The 19,333-nt window shown below is 35.6% G+C and overlaps 1 protein-coding gene across 1 annotated transcript in view; it reads left to right on the top strand.

The window, feature by feature from the left end:
- LOC106664212 (sn1-specific diacylglycerol lipase beta-like) overlaps positions 1–17,431 on the top strand; it is a 115,611-nt gene extending 98,180 nt beyond the window's left edge. The window contains exons 4-16 of the mRNA XM_014389701.2: positions 440–652; positions 6,544–6,656; positions 11,986–12,210; positions 12,273–12,422; positions 15,426–15,594; positions 15,700–15,823; positions 15,887–16,030; positions 16,100–16,211; positions 16,392–16,484; positions 16,560–16,714; positions 16,777–16,920; positions 16,988–17,079; positions 17,136–17,431. Of these exons, the coding sequence (XP_014245187.1) occupies positions 440–652; positions 6,544–6,656; positions 11,986–12,210; positions 12,273–12,422; positions 15,426–15,594; positions 15,700–15,823; positions 15,887–16,030; positions 16,100–16,211; positions 16,392–16,484; positions 16,560–16,714; positions 16,777–16,920; positions 16,988–17,079; positions 17,136–17,319 (1,918 nt within the window). The 3' untranslated portion in view covers positions 17,320–17,431. The remainder of the gene's footprint in view (positions 1–439; positions 653–6,543; positions 6,657–11,985; positions 12,211–12,272; positions 12,423–15,425; positions 15,595–15,699; positions 15,824–15,886; positions 16,031–16,099; positions 16,212–16,391; positions 16,485–16,559; positions 16,715–16,776; positions 16,921–16,987; positions 17,080–17,135) is intronic.
- Positions 17,432–19,333: the final 1,902 nt, after the last annotated feature.

Genomic DNA, 19,333 nt, shown 5'->3' with positions numbered 1-19,333 from the left:
TTTTTAATGTTTTATTTCAATAGAGAATAAGCCGTAAAATTGAAGATAACGATATGAAATTTTCTGCGAGTAATTTTGAACGTTACCTAAAAACTGGGCACTCTCAATACACAAGAATGGCACATTCCGCAGAAAACAAACACTCTGAGCCCTGAAGATGATCTCAATAAAGATCGAAACGTTGGTACGATAAAGAAAATGTTTTTCTGAAACCTACGTCACACCAGACCGCATCTCACAATTTCCCAATAATCATCGACTAACGGTCACTAATCACCACACACACGTTACCTAAAAATCAAACTCAATCACCAACAGTCGATTAAATCATGAATGACATATGCCTAACGTGATTTTTTTTTTTAAATTAAACTCTTTTCTACTTGACGACCATATAATTTTAAATCTAAACTGCTTCTAACTAATTAATATTTTCCAGGATGACGCTTATAGGCGTGGCGACCTGCAGATACTACCTGGCGACTTATGGCTGCACATCGGGAGGAGATATAATTCGGGCGTACTTAATCGGAAAACTCTCAATCCTGGGACTAGTCAGCGTTTTATTAGTTGTGATAATAAACAGAAGCGCACAGGGATCTATCGTCGATGTCTATTCCAGGAGGCACGTGCCAAAACTGCTTGCCATTAAGTGAGTTATAATTATTTTTAAAATTACCTGTAGTTATAAGGAATATGAATAGTTTGCAAAGTGATCCATGGAAAAATAAAAAGGAAGGCTTGTAAGACAATTGTATAGTAGCTATTGGTGAAAACTGAAAGGTCGTGTGATTTTTTTCTAGGGCTATAATTTTTCTCTGGATTCTAGAGGATTAGTGGTATTGTTATAACGATCTTGTTATTTAAAAATTTGGATGTAAAGCAAATAACAGGTAGATTAAATAGCAAAATAAGGAGCACATTTCTCACCTTTGGGACCGGAAACATATCTACCTATACCGGAGAGTGAGATAAAGTTGGATGGAGCTAACCTATGGATCAACTAATCTGGTAGAACAAATCTCAACAAAAAGTAGCTACCCAAACATTAGGCAGCATACAAAGACTAGCAAACCTATGTATCACAGGGGCGATGAGAACAACCCCTACAAACGCATTAGAAACTTTGCTAAACTTACCTCCACTGTAAATATTCATACAAGGAGAGGTTAGGAAAAGCTCACTTAGGTTCCAGAAACAATTAAATTGGAAAGGAAGTAAACAATTCGGGCATACAACCATAATCAACAAAATCAGATACCCATTATTAGAAATGGGGACTGATGATCCCGGAAACAATCTTCACAACTTCCTGTAAAGTCTCAACGGACTATAAAGGAGAGGAAGAACACAGGAGAGCATCTGTACAACGATATGGTACACAGATGGCTCCAAAACAAACGAAGGAACCGGTTCAGGCGTTACAAGCCCAAAACATGAGCAATCAAATTCATTAGGAAGTACACTTCGGTCTTTCATGCGGACAGACATGCCATCAATGCTTGTGCCCTGGAAAATCTTAAAAGAGGTTACACTGACAAAAAATCCTCATAAGATCAGACAGTCAAGCAGCTATTAAAGCATTATCATGTAAAAGAATCACATCAAAACTAGTCAGTGAATGCATCCAGAATCTCCAAAACCTGGGAAAACACAACAACCTGATGATATCTTGGGTCCCGGGCACAGGGGAATTTTGGGTAACGAGAAAGCAGACAGACTGGCCAGAGGAGGATCTGCAAGACTATGGTCCCGAACCTATCCTTGGGATAACAAAAACAAATATAGAATCCTTAATCGCAGAATGGATCCAAGCAAAACAAAAGGAGAAGTGGATAAACTCTAGTGGTGCTAGACATAGTAAACTTATGATGAAACAACCCTCACCGAGACTGGCAAAAACACCGCTGCAATAGGAGAGGGCCAAACTCAGAGGAGTGGTAGGACTANGAGATTTAACCTAACGTACGGAAAAGACTTAGGGAATCAAATTGCAGCAGCCCCAGTCACCTGATACTTCTGAGAAGAAGGATTGAGTCTATTGACTAAACTAAGGAACTAGGAAGGTACAACCAGAAGGCTGCAGTGCCTGTGGAGTACAAACCCCGCTTCCTAGTATCCTTTCCACCATACCAAACCATACTATACGAAGACAGTTGTATAATAGCTATTGGTGAAAACTGAAAGGTCGTGTGATTTTTTCTAGGGCTATAATTTTTCTCTGGATTCTAGAGGATTAGTGGTATTGTTATAACGATCTTGTTATTTAAAAATTTAGATGTTAAAGCAAAGATTAAAGATTAAATAGCAAAAGAAGGAGCACATTTCTCACCTTTGGGACCGGAACCATATCTACCTACACCGGAGAGTGAGCTAAAGTTGGAACAGGAAAAATAACTTGATCTAGAAAAACTCAAGCAGTGGGCAATATGAGGCAAACTAAGAGATTTATAAATCCTTTTAAAAAAAAGAAGAAGGCGAAAGTTGTGTGCCTCTCGGTCAGAAGGTAATATTTGAAGAAACTGTACACATCTAACATCTATACTGGCCACTGCCCTTATAACTACAACTAAAGAAAATTGTAAACATTTTTTTAGCTGACAAATTAGAAAAAGATAAGAACAAATAAGTCTGAGTCAAAAAATTTAACTAAATCAAATAGGAAGAGTTTCTCGCTCAGCAGGCTGGAGTTGATGATGTCTGTCTGTTAAATTAGAAGTTGAATAAAATGATTAAAGCTTTGACAAAACATCTGTAATTTGCAGAACTTTAGACAAATTGGAATGCTGCCACTTTGCATTAGCAATAATATTGCCTAAACAAGCAAGGGTCCAACTTTGAACACAGGAGCCAATAAAGAAGAAAATGAAGGTGCACGGATTTCGTACTTTCAGACTGTCAGGTGCTAAAGGCATTAAATGCGTATGTTTTCAACTCCAAGCCAGTCTAGGAAAACACAAAGATTACCAGGGGGCATCGATGGCCCCAACGGTTAAGGCGTGACATCCCGAGGGTCGATAAGGTCTCTGTGTTTCAAACCCTCTTTAAACAAAATAAGGTTACCTTAAGATGGGTTCTGGGATATGAAGAAACATGAAGTAGGAAATGAACAGGCTGACCAACTAGCGAAGAGTGTGCTGAAGCTGGAAAAAATGATTTGAGACTGCAATACCCAAGCACCAAGTATGAGAAAAGCTAAGAAATTTGTAAATATTTCAAAAAGGAAGCCGAAGGTCTCTCTCAGCAAGCAATATTTGGGAAATAATAATAAAAACCTAAAGAACAGAATTTTTATTTACAAATATATATATTATATACAATAGTTTAGTGGGGTTTCTGTCTAGCGACTCTTAACCTCCGGCGGGTTAGAATATAACGAATATATATTATTTACATTTATGAGGAAAAAAAATGTTATATTAAAAACCCCAGCTATCATGGCCAAATAATAAGAGAGCGTTCTTTATTCTCCTGTGAATGTACCTGTCGTCCAAGCAATAGTTGCCTATTAGGCAGCAGATAGTACTGGTACTAGCTTTGCACTGCTTAAAAAATTTAAAGGTTGTACCTCTGACCTATTCCAGCACCATCAACATATTTGTCGCATTGTGCAGTTACGATAAGCGTTTATATCGGGGCGAGTCTGACGCAAGCCTCAGAAACTTGTTCTGCACAACCTGCAGCCTGGCGACATTGACCTGACCGCCACCTTGCACATAAGAAGCTTATTGGTAGGCGACAGTCTAACTAAAGAAGATGTTCAACGCAGAGGAAAAAACATGTCGATTCTGAGAGGAGAAACAAGAGGACATGTCGGTTGTGAATATACAGCACTAGCCGGAATAGCCACTTCGGTAATGCAATTTTTACACCAAGAGAAGTGCAAGAAGAGGCTACCAAATAGCAGTCAATGGGCATGCAGCCTCTATTAAGCAATTTATGTAGGAGCTCAACCGCTTAAAACCAGATCTCGTCGACGAGCTCTCTCATTCACTAATAGAATAGACATCAGAAGCCGCTGGTAAGAATGTCATCTCAACAGCTCAAATTTCCACCACTCGACTGCCGATTTGGCTCAAAGATGCCCGAGGGTAGAGACCTGTTTACTTCTTTAGCACCATTGGCTTTTCAAATCAAACAGTAAAGTCAAGGTTCAACACCTTCAGCATAACACCGGCCCCTGAGTAGGGCCACCAGGCAAAGGTTCCTAAACTAGAAATGACAATATTTTTGGATCCCTGGAAGTGTTTTTTTTTAACCATTTTTACTGAATATTAGATCATTAATAAATTAACGTTTTAGTAATATTAAAGGAAATATTTGTTTCTCGGGGACAAAAGCCTCTTTTGCGATGGCGTAACTCTAAAGCAACACACATTTAGGCCCTGGGGCCAAATTCCACCCGACCAATCTTAAGAATTCCCCCTCTCCGTTCAATTCTATTCAGCAGCAATCAAAAATATCAATAAATTGTTTTTTGTTTTTTGGACTAGGAGGGGTAGCACAAAAATAAACAAATTGGGCACATATGACCTGTGGTGAATTTGTCTGATAAATATCGAAGCAGTTATTTACATAAATGTAACAAGAGTAGAAAAACTTTGGGGCCTTTTTTTGCACCAGAACATATCCACCTTTCATCCAGTTTTTACGTCATGCAAAGTTTGTAGTTTTCTGTCGAGTTATTGTTGCCAAACGATCTTGCTTGATGTTCGTACATGTAATTTTACTGATAGTCTGTGAATTTTGATGATTTTATTGAATAAATTAAATTGCTTTTTAATTGTTATGTAAAATATGGTTGAAATGAAAAATTAGTGTCACGAGCGGGAATCGAATTCGATTCCCAAACAATTTGTCGTCAGTTTTTCGAATATTCAAATCGAGAATATGCAAAATTTATGCTGCAGTTGTGTTCAGCTTCTGCAGAGAATTTTACTGTTTTTTGTGAGTTCAAGACAGATAGCCTGTTGTTGTTGCTGATTATAGTTTTTTAGTCTTGTCTTAGATGTTTTTCAATAGATTTTGTTACCTTTAGTGCAGATTTTGGTTGAATTTATTGTCTGTTTTCAAAATGTTTTGCTTTTTATTACGTTTATTAGTTTGTTAATTGTGTTTATGTTGTTTGGACCATGTTGTTTTGGGGGAGGGTTGTTATGACTTTAAGCCTGTTAGCATGTTGTTATTGCTGATTATAGTTTATCAGACTTGTCTTAGATGTTAAATAGTTTTTGTTGACTTTAGTGCAGATTTGGGTTGAATTTATTGCCTGTTTTCGAGATGTTTTGTTTTTGTACAATGTTTATTAGTTTCTTTGTGAATTGTGTGTATGTTGTGTATGTTGTTTGGAATTCATGTTTGTATTTTTATATATTTATCTTTTTTTGGGGGGTTGTTATGACTTAGCATGTTGCTGTTGCTGATTAGAGTTTGTTAGTCTTGTTTTAAACCTTTCGCCACAGTTTTTGATTAACTTGTCTATCTTTTATTACTGTGTATGTATTATTTATTCGTTTGCTAATTATGTCTATGCTGTTTATAATTCATGTTTATAGTATTTTATTCTTAGAGATTCTGATTTCAACTTGTCGTCGTTTATTTGAGTGCAACTATTTATTTCTGTTTTATGTTCTGCTTCTGGGGAGAATTTTTTCGTTTTTGCGTTTTATGAATTCAAGCATGTTAGTCTTGTCTTCGAGGTTGCCCGATAGTTTGCTGCCTTTTTGTTGAATTTATTGTCTGTTGTTGAGCCGTTTTGTTTTTGTGTTTTTAATATGTTTATTAGTTTGTTAATTATGCCTATGATGTTTGTATTTTTCATTCGTTAACGATGCTGATTTCAATCTGTTTGTCATGTATTTGATTGCTGCTATTTTGCCTCCGGGATGGTAGTTTTCGGTACATATCGAATTGAAGTGTGTCGTCGGTTTTTTTAATATACAGAAAGTTAAGTGTTTGTAGGCCTTCTTTCTTTAATTTCGCTTTACGTAATATTTATTATTCCGTATACTAAACGAAAGAGTTCAGGTATGTTAGATCGTTGTCAACGTTATTATAATTCCATTATATTTCGAGGTCTGATTGACCAATTAATCTTTTTATGTAAGGTATAGGTTAAATGAAAAAGTTAGTGCCACGAGCGGGATTCGAACTCACGACCTTCGACTTAATACGCCGCTGCTCTAACCACTTGAGCTATCGTGACATTGATGTTTTCAACTAATACTTTACACTAAAAGGTTATTACAATTGCCTACTATGACGAATTTGTCGCAATGTGAGTAATGTCGTGTTTTCACATTATCTCGTCAAAATATTTGCCTTCAAAATTATGTTTAAAAAAATATTGACCATGTTTACATAATATACATTTTGGTAGTTTACACGACTTTAGATAAATACCTGTTGAAATAATTTATCGCCCCTGTGGTACATGAACCACGTAATGTGTCCTACGGGTGGAAGAGTTCACCATACACCAATTTACCTAGAATTATTGTACATCCTATTACATGATAATTATAAAAATTTATAACGTTTCAGGATAATCTTGTTGGGGCCAGAAGTCGCGTGGAACGTCATGGGCTCGATATGGGCTTACATGAACATCGTACATTGCAGCGACTACGACCACTACACGAACACGGTGATTGACGGTAAGATTCTCATGAAAATATACCATAAACCGCACACAATTAGATATTTTTTAGCTGACAAACTAGAAAAAGGTAAGCACAATTAACAACAGGACTGAGACAAAACAAAAGTACACTAAATACTAAATCAAATAGGAAGACATTTGTCTCTCACTTATGGGGTTGTAATTGATGACTGATTACTGTCTATCAAATTTGCAGCTGAAGAAAATGGCTAAAGCTAAATGGGAGTAGCAATGGTCACATTGAAATACTGTCACTTTGGAAAAGCAATAAAAATACTGTGATAGGAGTTAACAAAGAAGACAGCCTGGCAGCAATGAAAGCACTAAATGCGTAAATTTTTGCTCCTCCAAATTAGTCTGGGAATGTCTAGATTGTGTAATGTTCTCCTGGGAAAACACGACAAAGTTACCTTAGGATGAGCTTCCGACGTGAAGTAAATGATCAGGCTGACCAACTGGCCAATGACCTTCAAAGAAAAGTCTGCTCTTGACCATAAGCCTGGAACCGCAACTAGAGCACCATAGAGAGTGTTAAAGTGGGAGCCGGAAAAATGGCATGAGAAAGAAAAACTCAAATAATGAACAAAAGCACCAGGAATAAGGCAAACTAAAAAAATTTATAAATCTCTCAAAAAGAAAGACAAATTTGTTCCGACCTATCAAACTGCCAAAAATGTCTGACATTGGATTAAAAATAAGACCTCTGTTGAAGGGGAATGTTGCCCTGGACAAAAGCATGAGAAAAAGTTCATCAAAGGACCATCGCAGAAATTCACGCCATCAATACTAAAACTATGACGCTTTAAAATAACAGTTGGCATGCTAACTGGATACTGCAGACGTACGTATATGTACAAACTCGGAACGGCTGAAACAAGCCTGTGATATTGCCAGAAAGAAGAAGACAGCGGGGCACATCCTCTGCTAGTCGAAGCCTTATCTAGGGTGAGAGAACTCCTAGAAGAGAAGCCCTGGCCTGAAAGATACACACGAAAGTCCTTGAAAATGCTTTGGGATCTGGAAAAAAGCCTTAAGCTTAATGAGGAGGTGACCAGTGGAGGCACAATAGACCAATGCTGATCACAGGGAGCAGGTTGTAAATAGTCCGACTCCTTTTCTAACACAATCTTTCTCAGCAGGCCGGATTTAAGAATATTGTAGGCCTCTATAGAGGGCTCTGAACTTACACTTAAAGAAGATGGACAAAGCAGAGACAGGAACATGCTGACTCTGTCAGGAGAAATCAGAAACATCGACACATATCATTTGTAAATGTTAAGCACTAATACAGTATAGCCACTTCAGTAAAGCACCAAGAGAGGTGCCCGAAGAGGCAACGAGGAAAGTACTTAATTTTGTAGGAAAAAGTCCACTTTCCTCGGTACAGCCATAATCAATGGTGCTTCACAATAGACTTATATAGGTCGCAGTGGAGAAAAGGTTGTAATCTTTACCTGAAGTTTTTGAATATGGGTGAACTTTCCTTCGTTTGGGCAAGAAGAGAAAAACAACAGGGGCTAATATATACTTTATTATAAGAAAAAAAACAGTATGTTTTTCCAGGGCCTCGAGCTATTCTTTTAAGGACAACAGTTCAAAAGCCAAGACGAAATCACACTGCATAAAAAGTGAATTAGAGCCTGTGAAGGGCATAGGCGACATTAAACGTCCTTGTAAAAGAATCTTCCACATAGAGAGCGAGATAATCGGAGGCCTCGCTAGAACATAAAACATTCCACCAAGGATTGTTTTTCTAATGAGGCTGATGAAATGAATAATGATCAGTAATTAAAATTTAAGATTTACTGTAGTATTATTTTTTTTAAGCGAATACCTCAGGCTAATCGAAATTCCTGCCAGGAGGACATGAATAGCTGAAATAGCTGACAGTGATATAAAAGTAGGACTTATTGTCCTAAACAGGGAAAGAATTAATTTTCTACTTGGGTAGCACCATTAATGCAATTCAGATGGAATTCCGAAACTAGGCTGATTTGTTTGTTATGCAAAATTAAAAGCTAATTACAATTCTTTTTGAACTTCGTTCAATCGGCCGACAAAATAACATTATTGTTCCAACGTTGAACTAGATTTTTTGTTTAATATTTATTATTATACAGGGTGTCTTATTTCTCTTATTTAGGCCCGGCTGAATCTGTCATGAACCAGTGACGCTATCAAAAAAAGTGTTTAATATTTGTTTAGTCTAGTTTCAAATTTTTACTTTTTTTTGAGAAAAATTATACAGGGTACCTCAGGCTACCAGTTCAACTTCAAAATTTCAAACACGACCCTATACATCCTTTTTTGTCGAATCGTAATCGTACTTTCACAGATAATATATTTTATTGTTATTTCAGTATTTTTCTTTGGAGTCTATTTAATAACTCATTAAGACTAAACATCTAACATTGTCGATCCTTTGATGAAACAATGAACGTTATGAAATTGTAACTGTCGAGGATCAATATACTGTCATAGTTCATTCATTTAATAATAACTTGGATTTCTGGTATTTAACCTAAGTAGTTTTTAACAATATTTAAAGTACTTGAAGATTATAGTATCACCGCTTTACAGTTATTCAGGTATTCCTTTGGATGGATAAAATGGGATAAGTCAAATTGTATTAAAAATCACTCAATTTTACAAGTGAGATAACTCTGCTTGACACCAATAAAACATGTGATATACAATAGGTAAAACCATATATTTTCGCACGTAGTTAAATATTCATTAGGTAAATAAACTCATTCTATGTTAGTATATGAGTTTTCTCCCTCACTTTATCATTCACACAAATAAAATCTATATATATTGTAAAAACGAACAAATATTTGCATACATACTCACTGTATAGTATAGTACATACAGTGAGTATGTATGCAACTACACAATAATTCTACACAAGACCTATTGAGATGATCCGGCTGAATTTCTCTTGAACCAATGACGCTATCAAAAAAAGTGTTTAATTTGTTTTAGTCTAGTTTCAAATTTTACCTTTTTTTGGAGAAAAATTATACGGGGTACATCAGACCCAGTTTGACTTCAAAATTTCAAATATGACCCTATCCTGGCACGTCATTTTAAAGGATTTTTTTACGCTGAAAATAATGGTGCAATCGGAATTTATATTGGTCAAAAAATGACTGTTAGGGCAAAATGTTTGAAAAACGCATTTTTTTCAAGCCGCTGGAATCGAACCCGAGACCTTTACCTTACCGTGATGAGCGCCGTGTCAACGCCTAAACCGTTGTTGCGGCCACCGACGCCCCGTTTCGTTGTTAATTTCATTAATTTGCTTCTTCATTAAAGTAAACATTAATTGTCTTTACTGCTTACATTCTGCAATTATTTGTCAAACTCGCTTTATGAAAACAAATCTCAATTCCTGTAAGTAAATAAATTTTACAACAGTACATATTCGTTACATTCAGTATTCCATTCAAAATAAACCGAAGAGCACATTTTTCCGATCAACAGCGAGTTGATATGTACGACTGCTTTATTGATAGTGGTGGGCGTCGTGCAGTCGCGCAGTATGGCCAGAAATTTCCTGATTGCTCCAGAGTAAGCCACAAAACGTTTATTCGTCTTACTCGCATTATGAGGAGATACGGATCAGTTGCTGTTCCATCATCAAGAAACCAGGAGCTTAATTTCGACGAGGAGCTGTGTGTGCTCGCGAAAATCTGAGTTCTTCTCCGAAATGTCGGAAGGGTTTCAGGTTTTTCAAAAAATAAAATTAGAGGTGTACCCCAGACAATTTTAAGCCGTATCGCGCTCATCTTGTCCAGGGACTTCGGGACTCTGATTATGACAGGCGTTTTCCTTGCAAGTTCCTTGCCCAAATGTTCACCTCTAATGGCATACTAAACCGTTGGAATTTTCGAACGTGGGCAGAGGAAAATGCGAGAACTCATGTCATCATCAGGTGACACTACTAGATGATGTTCCTCTGCAACGACAAAGAATGATCCTCCAGCTTGATGATGCCCCGCACGAAAGAATTCTTTGCAGGTGAGACGTTATTTGAATCGTCACTTCCGGGATGGGTGGATAGGATCTCATTGGCCTCCTTCGTCACCCGATTTAACTCCTTGAGTATTTTCTGCGGGGCCATTTAAAAAACAGTGTCTACGCCAATCATAACCCAGCAACCTCAGGTGAAGAACTGCGGGAAAAGATAGAAAATGTTAGTCGATCCTTCTCCCGTGGCACTATCGCTCTGAGCACTGGCGAAAGGAGAGTGGTTAAAAAGAGCAAATCTTTGCATATTTACGCAAGGCAGGCAGTTCGAACACCAAATGTGATTAATAAATAACAAACCAAATGACTGCTTTTGCTTGTTTTCAGAGTAAAAAATCCTTTAAAATTATGTATCAGGATGTATAGGGTCATGTTTGAAATGGTGAAGTTGAACTTAGCCTGAGGTACCCTGTATAATTTTTCTCAAAAAAAAGGTTAAAATTTTGAAACTAGATTAAAAAATATTAAACATGTATTTTTTATTTTTTTGATAGCGTATTGGTTCAAGAGGAAATCAGCCGGGCCATATAAAAAGGACACCCTGTATAAACAGCTCGTCTGTCTTTTCATGTGGCTGCTGGAAGACAGAAGAGACGTTAAATTTCGTAAAATCATCTCCGAACAATTCAATTTCACGTCTATTCTTAATCGTGAAACTGTACACTATGAAGAGCAAAGAAAAAATAAGCAACAGATTTTCTTCCTGGCGTGGATAAAAGAAAGTACGACCAGGAAACTCTCTGCACGAAATTCTCTCTTCTCACCTTTCACCGGTCTTTTAACTGTTGATGCGAATATAATTAATGCGAATCGGGATGGAGTGAAACGCCGTAATCGATTACACGCAGAACCTAGGTCTATTTGAAGCGCAATTTATTCAATTTCATCGTTCTTCTGCTTTTGAATTAGTGAAGAACTCGACGAGACGAGCGCGAGATACATTCAAAATTTTGGAAGAATTGAGTGATTTCTTGTTGAGGCCTGCGAGTGTGGGAAGCCTGCAGTTTGGTCCTGGCCAGGGATATAAGCAGGGAGGGGCACCGACCCGAAAGAAAAAAACTAAGATTTTTTGATAGCATAATGACATTGAGCAATTAAAGGAAATATGGCTACTGACATTCAACTACAATGAAATATTTAGATATTTATTTTATTTTATATTAAAATATAAAAATATATTTTTTATATTCACACTAATACAAATCCGTAATAATTACTTTTACATCAGCTCAATAATTTATTGAATTTTCTTGAAGTAATTAAAATTTACAATTTTTTTTTTTAAATTTTAGTGCTGGTCTGCCTCGACTGGCTTCTTTTTGCTCTGGCCGTCTTCACTCTTTTCATGGTGATCGATCCTATCGGATCTGTCAAGTTGAGCGGCTCGCAGCCAGACCTGACCCTGGACTCGCTCCACCACCGGAAGGTGACGTCCGTCTGGCTCCGCCGTTTCAGATGGATCTTCTGCTGGATCATAAGGGACAAGCAGTCGCACGAGGCTTTCACCCAAGTTGCCGGTAATATACACCCGACGGACCCCTGTCTCCTGATTGGTAATTGCATCAGTTATTCATTGCAGGCCTTATGAGCTCCATGTTCCGCGACACAGACCTCGTACCGACAGATATCATCTCTGGCTTCGTACTTCTCAGGGTGAAACAGAAAAGGGAGTCCCGTGAACAGAGAAGGATCGAGCTGATTGCAGAGCAAAGGCTCAAATATACAACAGGTAAATCCTGCAATTATGATGAAACGCTTTTGTTAACCCTTATTGTTACTTAATTATATACAGTTTGAAGGCACTGTAGGACCAAAAGATGCTTTATCAATTGAATTACTATTTTCAGCCAGTGAGAGTTACAATAATTTCTTTTTCGCTCGAATTTGATATGTAAAACTTGCAAGCCCTACACTACAATGTATAGGTACACTACAATATTTCTTCAATTTGACCGTATTTACCAAGGAAGAGATTTAAAAAGATTAATGACATTTATTATTAAATATATTAATTAGTTCAATTCATTAGCAATGTAAAGTCTACACAATATTATGATTTTTCATTAAATATGGCACTTTGTTTTATAAAGAGGAAAATTTCAAAAATTTTAAATTGTAGTTAAAATATTTTAAAGCCAAGATTTAATTTGGTTGTTTTTTTTTATACTACACATTTATTCTGTTTTTTGTTAGTTAGTTTTTCATTATTCTTTTGTAAAGATATATTTTGTTTCTTTCTCTGTGGATCTCCAAAATAATTCCTGCTGTCTAGTACAAGCTTTGCTTTTTGATGGCAGGCAGGGATGTACACAAAGTTGTTTTTTTTTTGTAAATTTATATATAATGTACATTATTATTATTACTGGCACAAGGGGAAATATTCAATAATTAAATAACAACATATTAAAGTCCATTTCAGAATAAACCAAGAAACTATACATCTCACAATCTATGAGGCATACAAAGTATTATTTTTCTATTGTATTTATTACATATATATTACATATCCAATATAATGCCCAAAATTAGAGAGAGAGAGGGGGAGAGGGTGAGGGGGGAGAGAGAGTGAGAGAGAGAGAGAGATCTAGCAAGCAAAAGCTAATTTAAAACGTCTGAAATCTTTTTTATTTTTCAAATGGAGGGAAAATAAGACCCTTTTTTATTGTAAATATGATGGTTTTTTTTGTTTTATTATCTTATTCAAGTAATACATCAAAAACTGGTTTATTTCATTTATTGTAATTTTTTTTAACAACGCTTTCTATTAAATTAAAAGTTCATCTCAAGGAATGTGTTAAAGTTCAACAAAATTTTGACGCAATTTTCTGAGGTTATTAANAACATGAAGGATTTGCAACATTCTAACTTAACTATACCTTTAATTAATGATAAGGTTGAAATTAAATGTATTATATTATAAATCAGTATGGCGCATAGAACGGCCGGCGGTATGCTCTGGCGCTTCTCGACACCCGACAAATAAATTCTGATTTCGTAGACCAAATGCCCGATTTTAAAAGATGTAAATCTGATGTTGTATTGGATCTTCTTGAGGTCATTTTACAGGTGAATAAAGAACATCACTAATTGGGTTTCACCAAGCTTTCGGCGAATGTTCCATTTTGGTTTTAATAAATTAGGCCCTGAAGATGGCGGAACATTCGCCGAAATCTTGGTGAAACCCAATTGATGTTCTTTATTCACCTGTAAAATGACCTCAAGATGATCCAATAGAACATCAGTTTAAATTACCTAGGTCGATCAACATCAACTAGATGTAAATCTCTTCATGGGGTTTGGTCATTTCTAATCATTTTGTCTTGGTTATCCTCACTGGTCTGTCCGACATTATTTGTACTGGGCCTGTCACTGACAGAACAATGAGATTGGGAGCAAAATCAAATTAATTAATAATGTGTGGTGTTTAGTGATTAGTTAATAATTATTTGGAGAGGCTGGGATTTATAGACATTGTTTAAATTATACAATTACATGTAGGATGTGAAAAAAATCAATTTATACAATGCTAGAAATTCATTTTTTTCACATCCTACATGGATTTGTATAATGCTTATAAATACAAGGCCCTGAAGATGATCTCAATAAAGATCGAAACGTTGGCACAATAAAGTAAACGTTTTACTAAAACCTAAATCACACCAGACCACATCTCACGATCTCCAAACAATCATTAATTAATAATAAAAAATTTAAAAAAAAGGAAACCAAACAAAAGTATAGTGGAGCATACTACCCTTCATATGTACTGCTCTTAGTTTGTTTAACGCTCTTGAGAGACAAGATCAGCAATAAGGAAATTTTATTCAGGATTACTTAAGGATTAAGGAGAGACATGCTCCATAGTAAAAATAACCGTCTCCTTGCTAGAAAGTAAAATAAAAGCTTCACAGAATTTGAAGGAAATGAGCACACAGACAGGATGGACAGGCCTTTCACCTTCTTTATCCCTAGTCTCCTAGTCGGAATGTGAAGACAAACTAAAAATACTTCCATCACATTATTAACAAGCAGCAAGCAGACTGGCTTTCTCCGGTCTTGCCAAATTTGGATCCGACATGTTTCTCTCAAAACTTCATTGAAGAATCGTTGAAACATTAAAATGTTATTATTACATGTACTATAATTACGTTGGCCAGTTTAAAAACAATAAAAATATTTGTTACAGTCAATTATTAAAATAATGATTGTAATATTTGAAAACACTCTTTGTAATGAATTTTGAATTTGCTTTGGTCATTTTTAAATGGCTTGGTCTGCCTTTTCTTTCTGTTTTGGTTTATTTTATCTTTTTTTCTAACATGCAACAGGAAGAAAGACGACTGAACCAAATAACTTCATCCGTCTGTAAACCTAAATAATTACACTGTTTATTTTTTTAAATTAAGGTTTTTTTTAAGTTGTTGAATTTCAAGGCTTTTAAAAGATTTGATGTGCACAATTATACAGACACATTTTAGTAGTTGTCATTATTAAGCTATTAACCAGCTATTTATTTTTTAAGCTATTTTTTTATGAGATGTGTTTCATAATCATACTACACCACGATGGCTAATTCAACACTGAAATTAACTTACAAAATAAGTTTGTTTAAAACAAGTAGTAAAAATGTTAATTTTGACTAATTACTGTATTAGTATCTGTCAGTTTAAAATGTTGTATCTTGTTCTTCAACTTGATGACAGCAGAGAATCAATTTTTGTTTCATTTACAGATGTCAAAGAAGCATTCCTAGGCCAACCGAGTTGGATGAGCCTCGAGAAGGCAGAACACTATATGACGCTTTCCTTGTCCAGCTACGGGTGTCCAATGATCATGATGCTCCATTGTTTCACAGGCATTTTCAAATTACTAGCGCACTCAACATGCTGTGCTTGTTTCAGGTAATTTAAAGAAAAAAATAATTAATGCAAAATAATTGTAAAATGTTCAAAACAGCTTAATTCTCTGTTTGTTTATTATTTAAACAAAGTTTTTTTTTTTTATAGATCAAAGCCTACTCTAGTCAGAGGGGACAACTGTTGCCTATGCCAGCTTGCTGGCGTGAAAGCTCTCTCTAAATTATCAGACAAAGAAATTTTGTACGCTTCGTTCAAAAATTATATATTTGAGGTTTGTTTTTCATCAAGGTCACCAAGACAATTAAATGTTTATTGTATTGTGTCAATATTCCAGCCCCAGTTTATCGTCATCGCAGATCACAAAACGAGTAGCATAGTGATCGCCATCCGTGGCACACTGTCTATGAGGGATGTTTTCACAGATTTGACTGTCGTCCCTGAAAAGCTCGAAGGAAAAGGCATTCCTCCTGGCAGTTTGGTATGTTTCAATAGCCTATATAAAAATTCTATAAGGATATTTTGTAATATAAAAATGTTTTCAATGCAGGCTCATAAAGGCATGCTGATGTGTGCAACAATGCTCAAGAAACAACTAGACGAAAATCACATTTTGGACAAAGCTTTCCAGACATTCCAAAATTACGGATTAATTTTGACTGGTAAACTTAGATATATTATATGAACATCTCTTAGTTGCTTAAAGTGTTTAAAAGCTCTGATGGGATCTGACAGTCATTTGTGGCTTTTTGTAGGCTGCAGAGTTAATCTATTATTTTATTGTTTGTCTTTAGTTTTAAAAAAAACTGCTGCTTTGTTAAAATTTATTATTAATTATTCAGGTCATAGCCTTGGGGCAGGGACTGCAATAATTTTAGGATTCCTTCTACGCCCATCTTTTCCAGATTTAAAGGTGTATGCATTTTCAACTCCAGGTAGGTTTTTAGATTATATTGTATTAAACAAAATCAAAGTTTTCCCCCTTGTGAAAAATTTTGAAAATTTTCCAGGAGGTTTACTGTCGAGGAAAGCGTCAGCGGAGTCTGAAAAGTTCGCAATGTCCGTCGGTCTAGGGGATGACTTCATAATGAGGCTCAGTGTACATAATTTTGAGGATCTTCGTATCCAATTGTTCAACGTTCTGCAATCGTGCAGGCTGCCCAAGGTAAGAAATAATGTCAAGATTTTTATTTATTTCTCCTTAATCACTTTTGAACACTTTTTCAGTACCGGGTTTTCTTAAACGGATTCGGGTACACGTTGTTTGGAATTCCATCCCGAGATTTAGAATCTACATGGAGGAACGACAGGCCGACACCGAGGTTCAGACCACCAGAACAACAACGTAGAGTCCTCATTCCACCGCACAGTGTATGATTTTATTCTTTTGCATTAGATATACATATACATTTTTCATTTATTTGTTTTAAACATTCAGGACGTACTATCAAGACGGTATTGCAAAGTACCAATGTACACTGCTGGAAAATTATTGCACATAGCACCAAAAAGAAAAACAAAAGATGAAAAGTAAATATTGAATTATATAAGTTTTAAGAAGATATATTGACGTGATGTATTTCTAGGAAGTCTGAAGACGACGAAACTTATGAAATGAGGTGGTTGAGTCCTGAAGATTTTCTCGAGCTGAGGATAATGCCTCGAATGCTGCTCGACCATTTACCTCATAATATCTTAAAAGCTATTAAAACAGTATTGGAGGAACAAAGAACTGAAATAATTGATTACCCAAAAATAACCATTATATGAATGTACTAATGGATACTCAAGTGATATTTTTATATGGATCTGATATACTCTCAACTAGAGAGGCTAACATGACAATGTGATTTTTTGTAAATAAACAAACTGCCAACGGCTATATGTACTTAGTACCTATAAAGAAAAATCCATGAAAACCGAGCATACTTAACAGTGATTTTTTAAAATTTGTATTTCATTTTTTTTTGTGTTTCTTATCTATTTTTGTATATATATTTAGATAATATACTTTTTGTACTATGGAGTGTAAATACTGTAATCCTGAAACAGCTCCTAGAGTTTGAAATTTGTTTAGTTTCAAATGCAGAGGAAGAGTTTTATTTAATCGGCGTTTCTTTGATAACATACCATGGTACTTATGGCCCTGTAAGACATGATGACTGAACATATAAGTCAAGATTCTCAGAATAGATAAGGTACAAGCGATATGCCCAATCCATTGTCACTCATAACTTTCTTTTATAACATTGACTCTATTTATTTTATTTATTAGGCTTAAAAATATTTACTATTTCTATGGCTAGAAGACAAGGGAATTATACAAATAAAAAATTTAAAAAACACCAAAAAACATGAAATAAAAGAAGTTTCTCTGGTAAATATAAAAAATCTGGTAAAAATCCAATAAACTTTGATAAGCAATCTATGCTATTAAAAGTTATTTTCTGAGCTACGACTGTTATTTTATCAATTGAGCAATTCAATTTGATAGTTTGCAAATTTCATGTAGTCCAATATTGGTTAAACCTGGAGTTATGAACCGCCTTTATGTTTTGGTTTATTAAGTCTAATTTGTGTAATATATATAAGTCTAATTTAAATTATTATACCAGTCCATTTCCTTCTGCCACACTGGAAAAAAACCTCGGTGTTACTCTTGATCAAAACCTTTCCTAGAAACTACACATTTCCCATGCTGTACTGCCAGTCTTGGCTCCTACCAATCGCCACTCGTAAATCGTCTCTTTCCTCATCTTTCCTCTTTTTGGCTGTGTCACTTATGTGGACTTTTATCCCTCCTTACATAAGAAGTATTTTCTAGGCTCCTTCCTTTACCATCTATAAACTTGTCGACCTCACTATATTTTCCAGCTAGTCCGAATCAAATCTTCCTTCCACTCTTGTAACACCCTCTCATTTCCGAATGACCTATCTCCCACATTTGAGAGGCCCTTCCTACCTCGAGCCACACACAAATCTCTGTAATTCTCTTCCTTTGCATATATGCAAAACTGCCTCCCTTACCTCTTTTGATCTATTCAAACATAGACAACATACAATTAATTAAGGTTTTTAGTTGAGATAAAAAAGTCAGTGTCACGAGCGGGATTCGAACCCACGACCTTCGGCCGCTGCTCTACCACTTGAGCTATCATGACTTCGATCTACTCGGGCTTCCCATCTCAACCACACCTTTTGAATTTTCCCTCTTTTTGCCATTTTTCAAAAAAAAAAATAGTGAATTTAATGAATTAAAATGAAGTATACTTCACTAAAGCTCTCCATGGCCATTTCATTTGTCGCCGAGAATCAAATAGATTACACAGCATTTGAAAAATGGCAAAAAGGAGGGAAAATTAAAAAAAGGTGGGGTTGAGATGGGAAGTTAGTGCCCAAGTGGATCGAGGTCACGATAGCTCAAGGTGGTAGAGTAGCGGCATATCAAGCCAAAGGTTGTGGGTTCGAATCCCACTCGTCACACTGACTTTTTTATCTCAACTAAAAACCTTAATTAATTGGATGATATTAATTGGTCAAGCGGACCACAAAAAATAGTGAATTGAATAGAAAACAGTCCAACAATATTATTAGGTCCTTTTACTATAATAAAAAAGCTTATTTTATTTTTATTTTTCTCAACTTTTAAGTTCACATTTTACGATTAAGTGCCCAAAGACAGGAAATTCGTTTATTTATTTTTTTCTCTAAATTCTTATCATTACTACTAATATTTCCATTTTATGTATTTCATTTTATTCCTCTATATGATAAGGATAATTTT

The sequence above is a fragment of the Cimex lectularius genome, unplaced genomic scaffold, assembly GCF_000648675.2.
Source record: "Cimex lectularius strain Harlan isolate CLEC.00 unplaced genomic scaffold, Clec_2.1 scaffold98, whole genome shotgun sequence".
Lineage (NCBI taxonomy): Eukaryota > Metazoa > Arthropoda > Insecta > Hemiptera > Cimicidae > Cimex > Cimex lectularius.
Note: the sequence above shows the minus strand (reverse complement) of the source record. Positions and strands in the feature narration are given on the sequence as shown.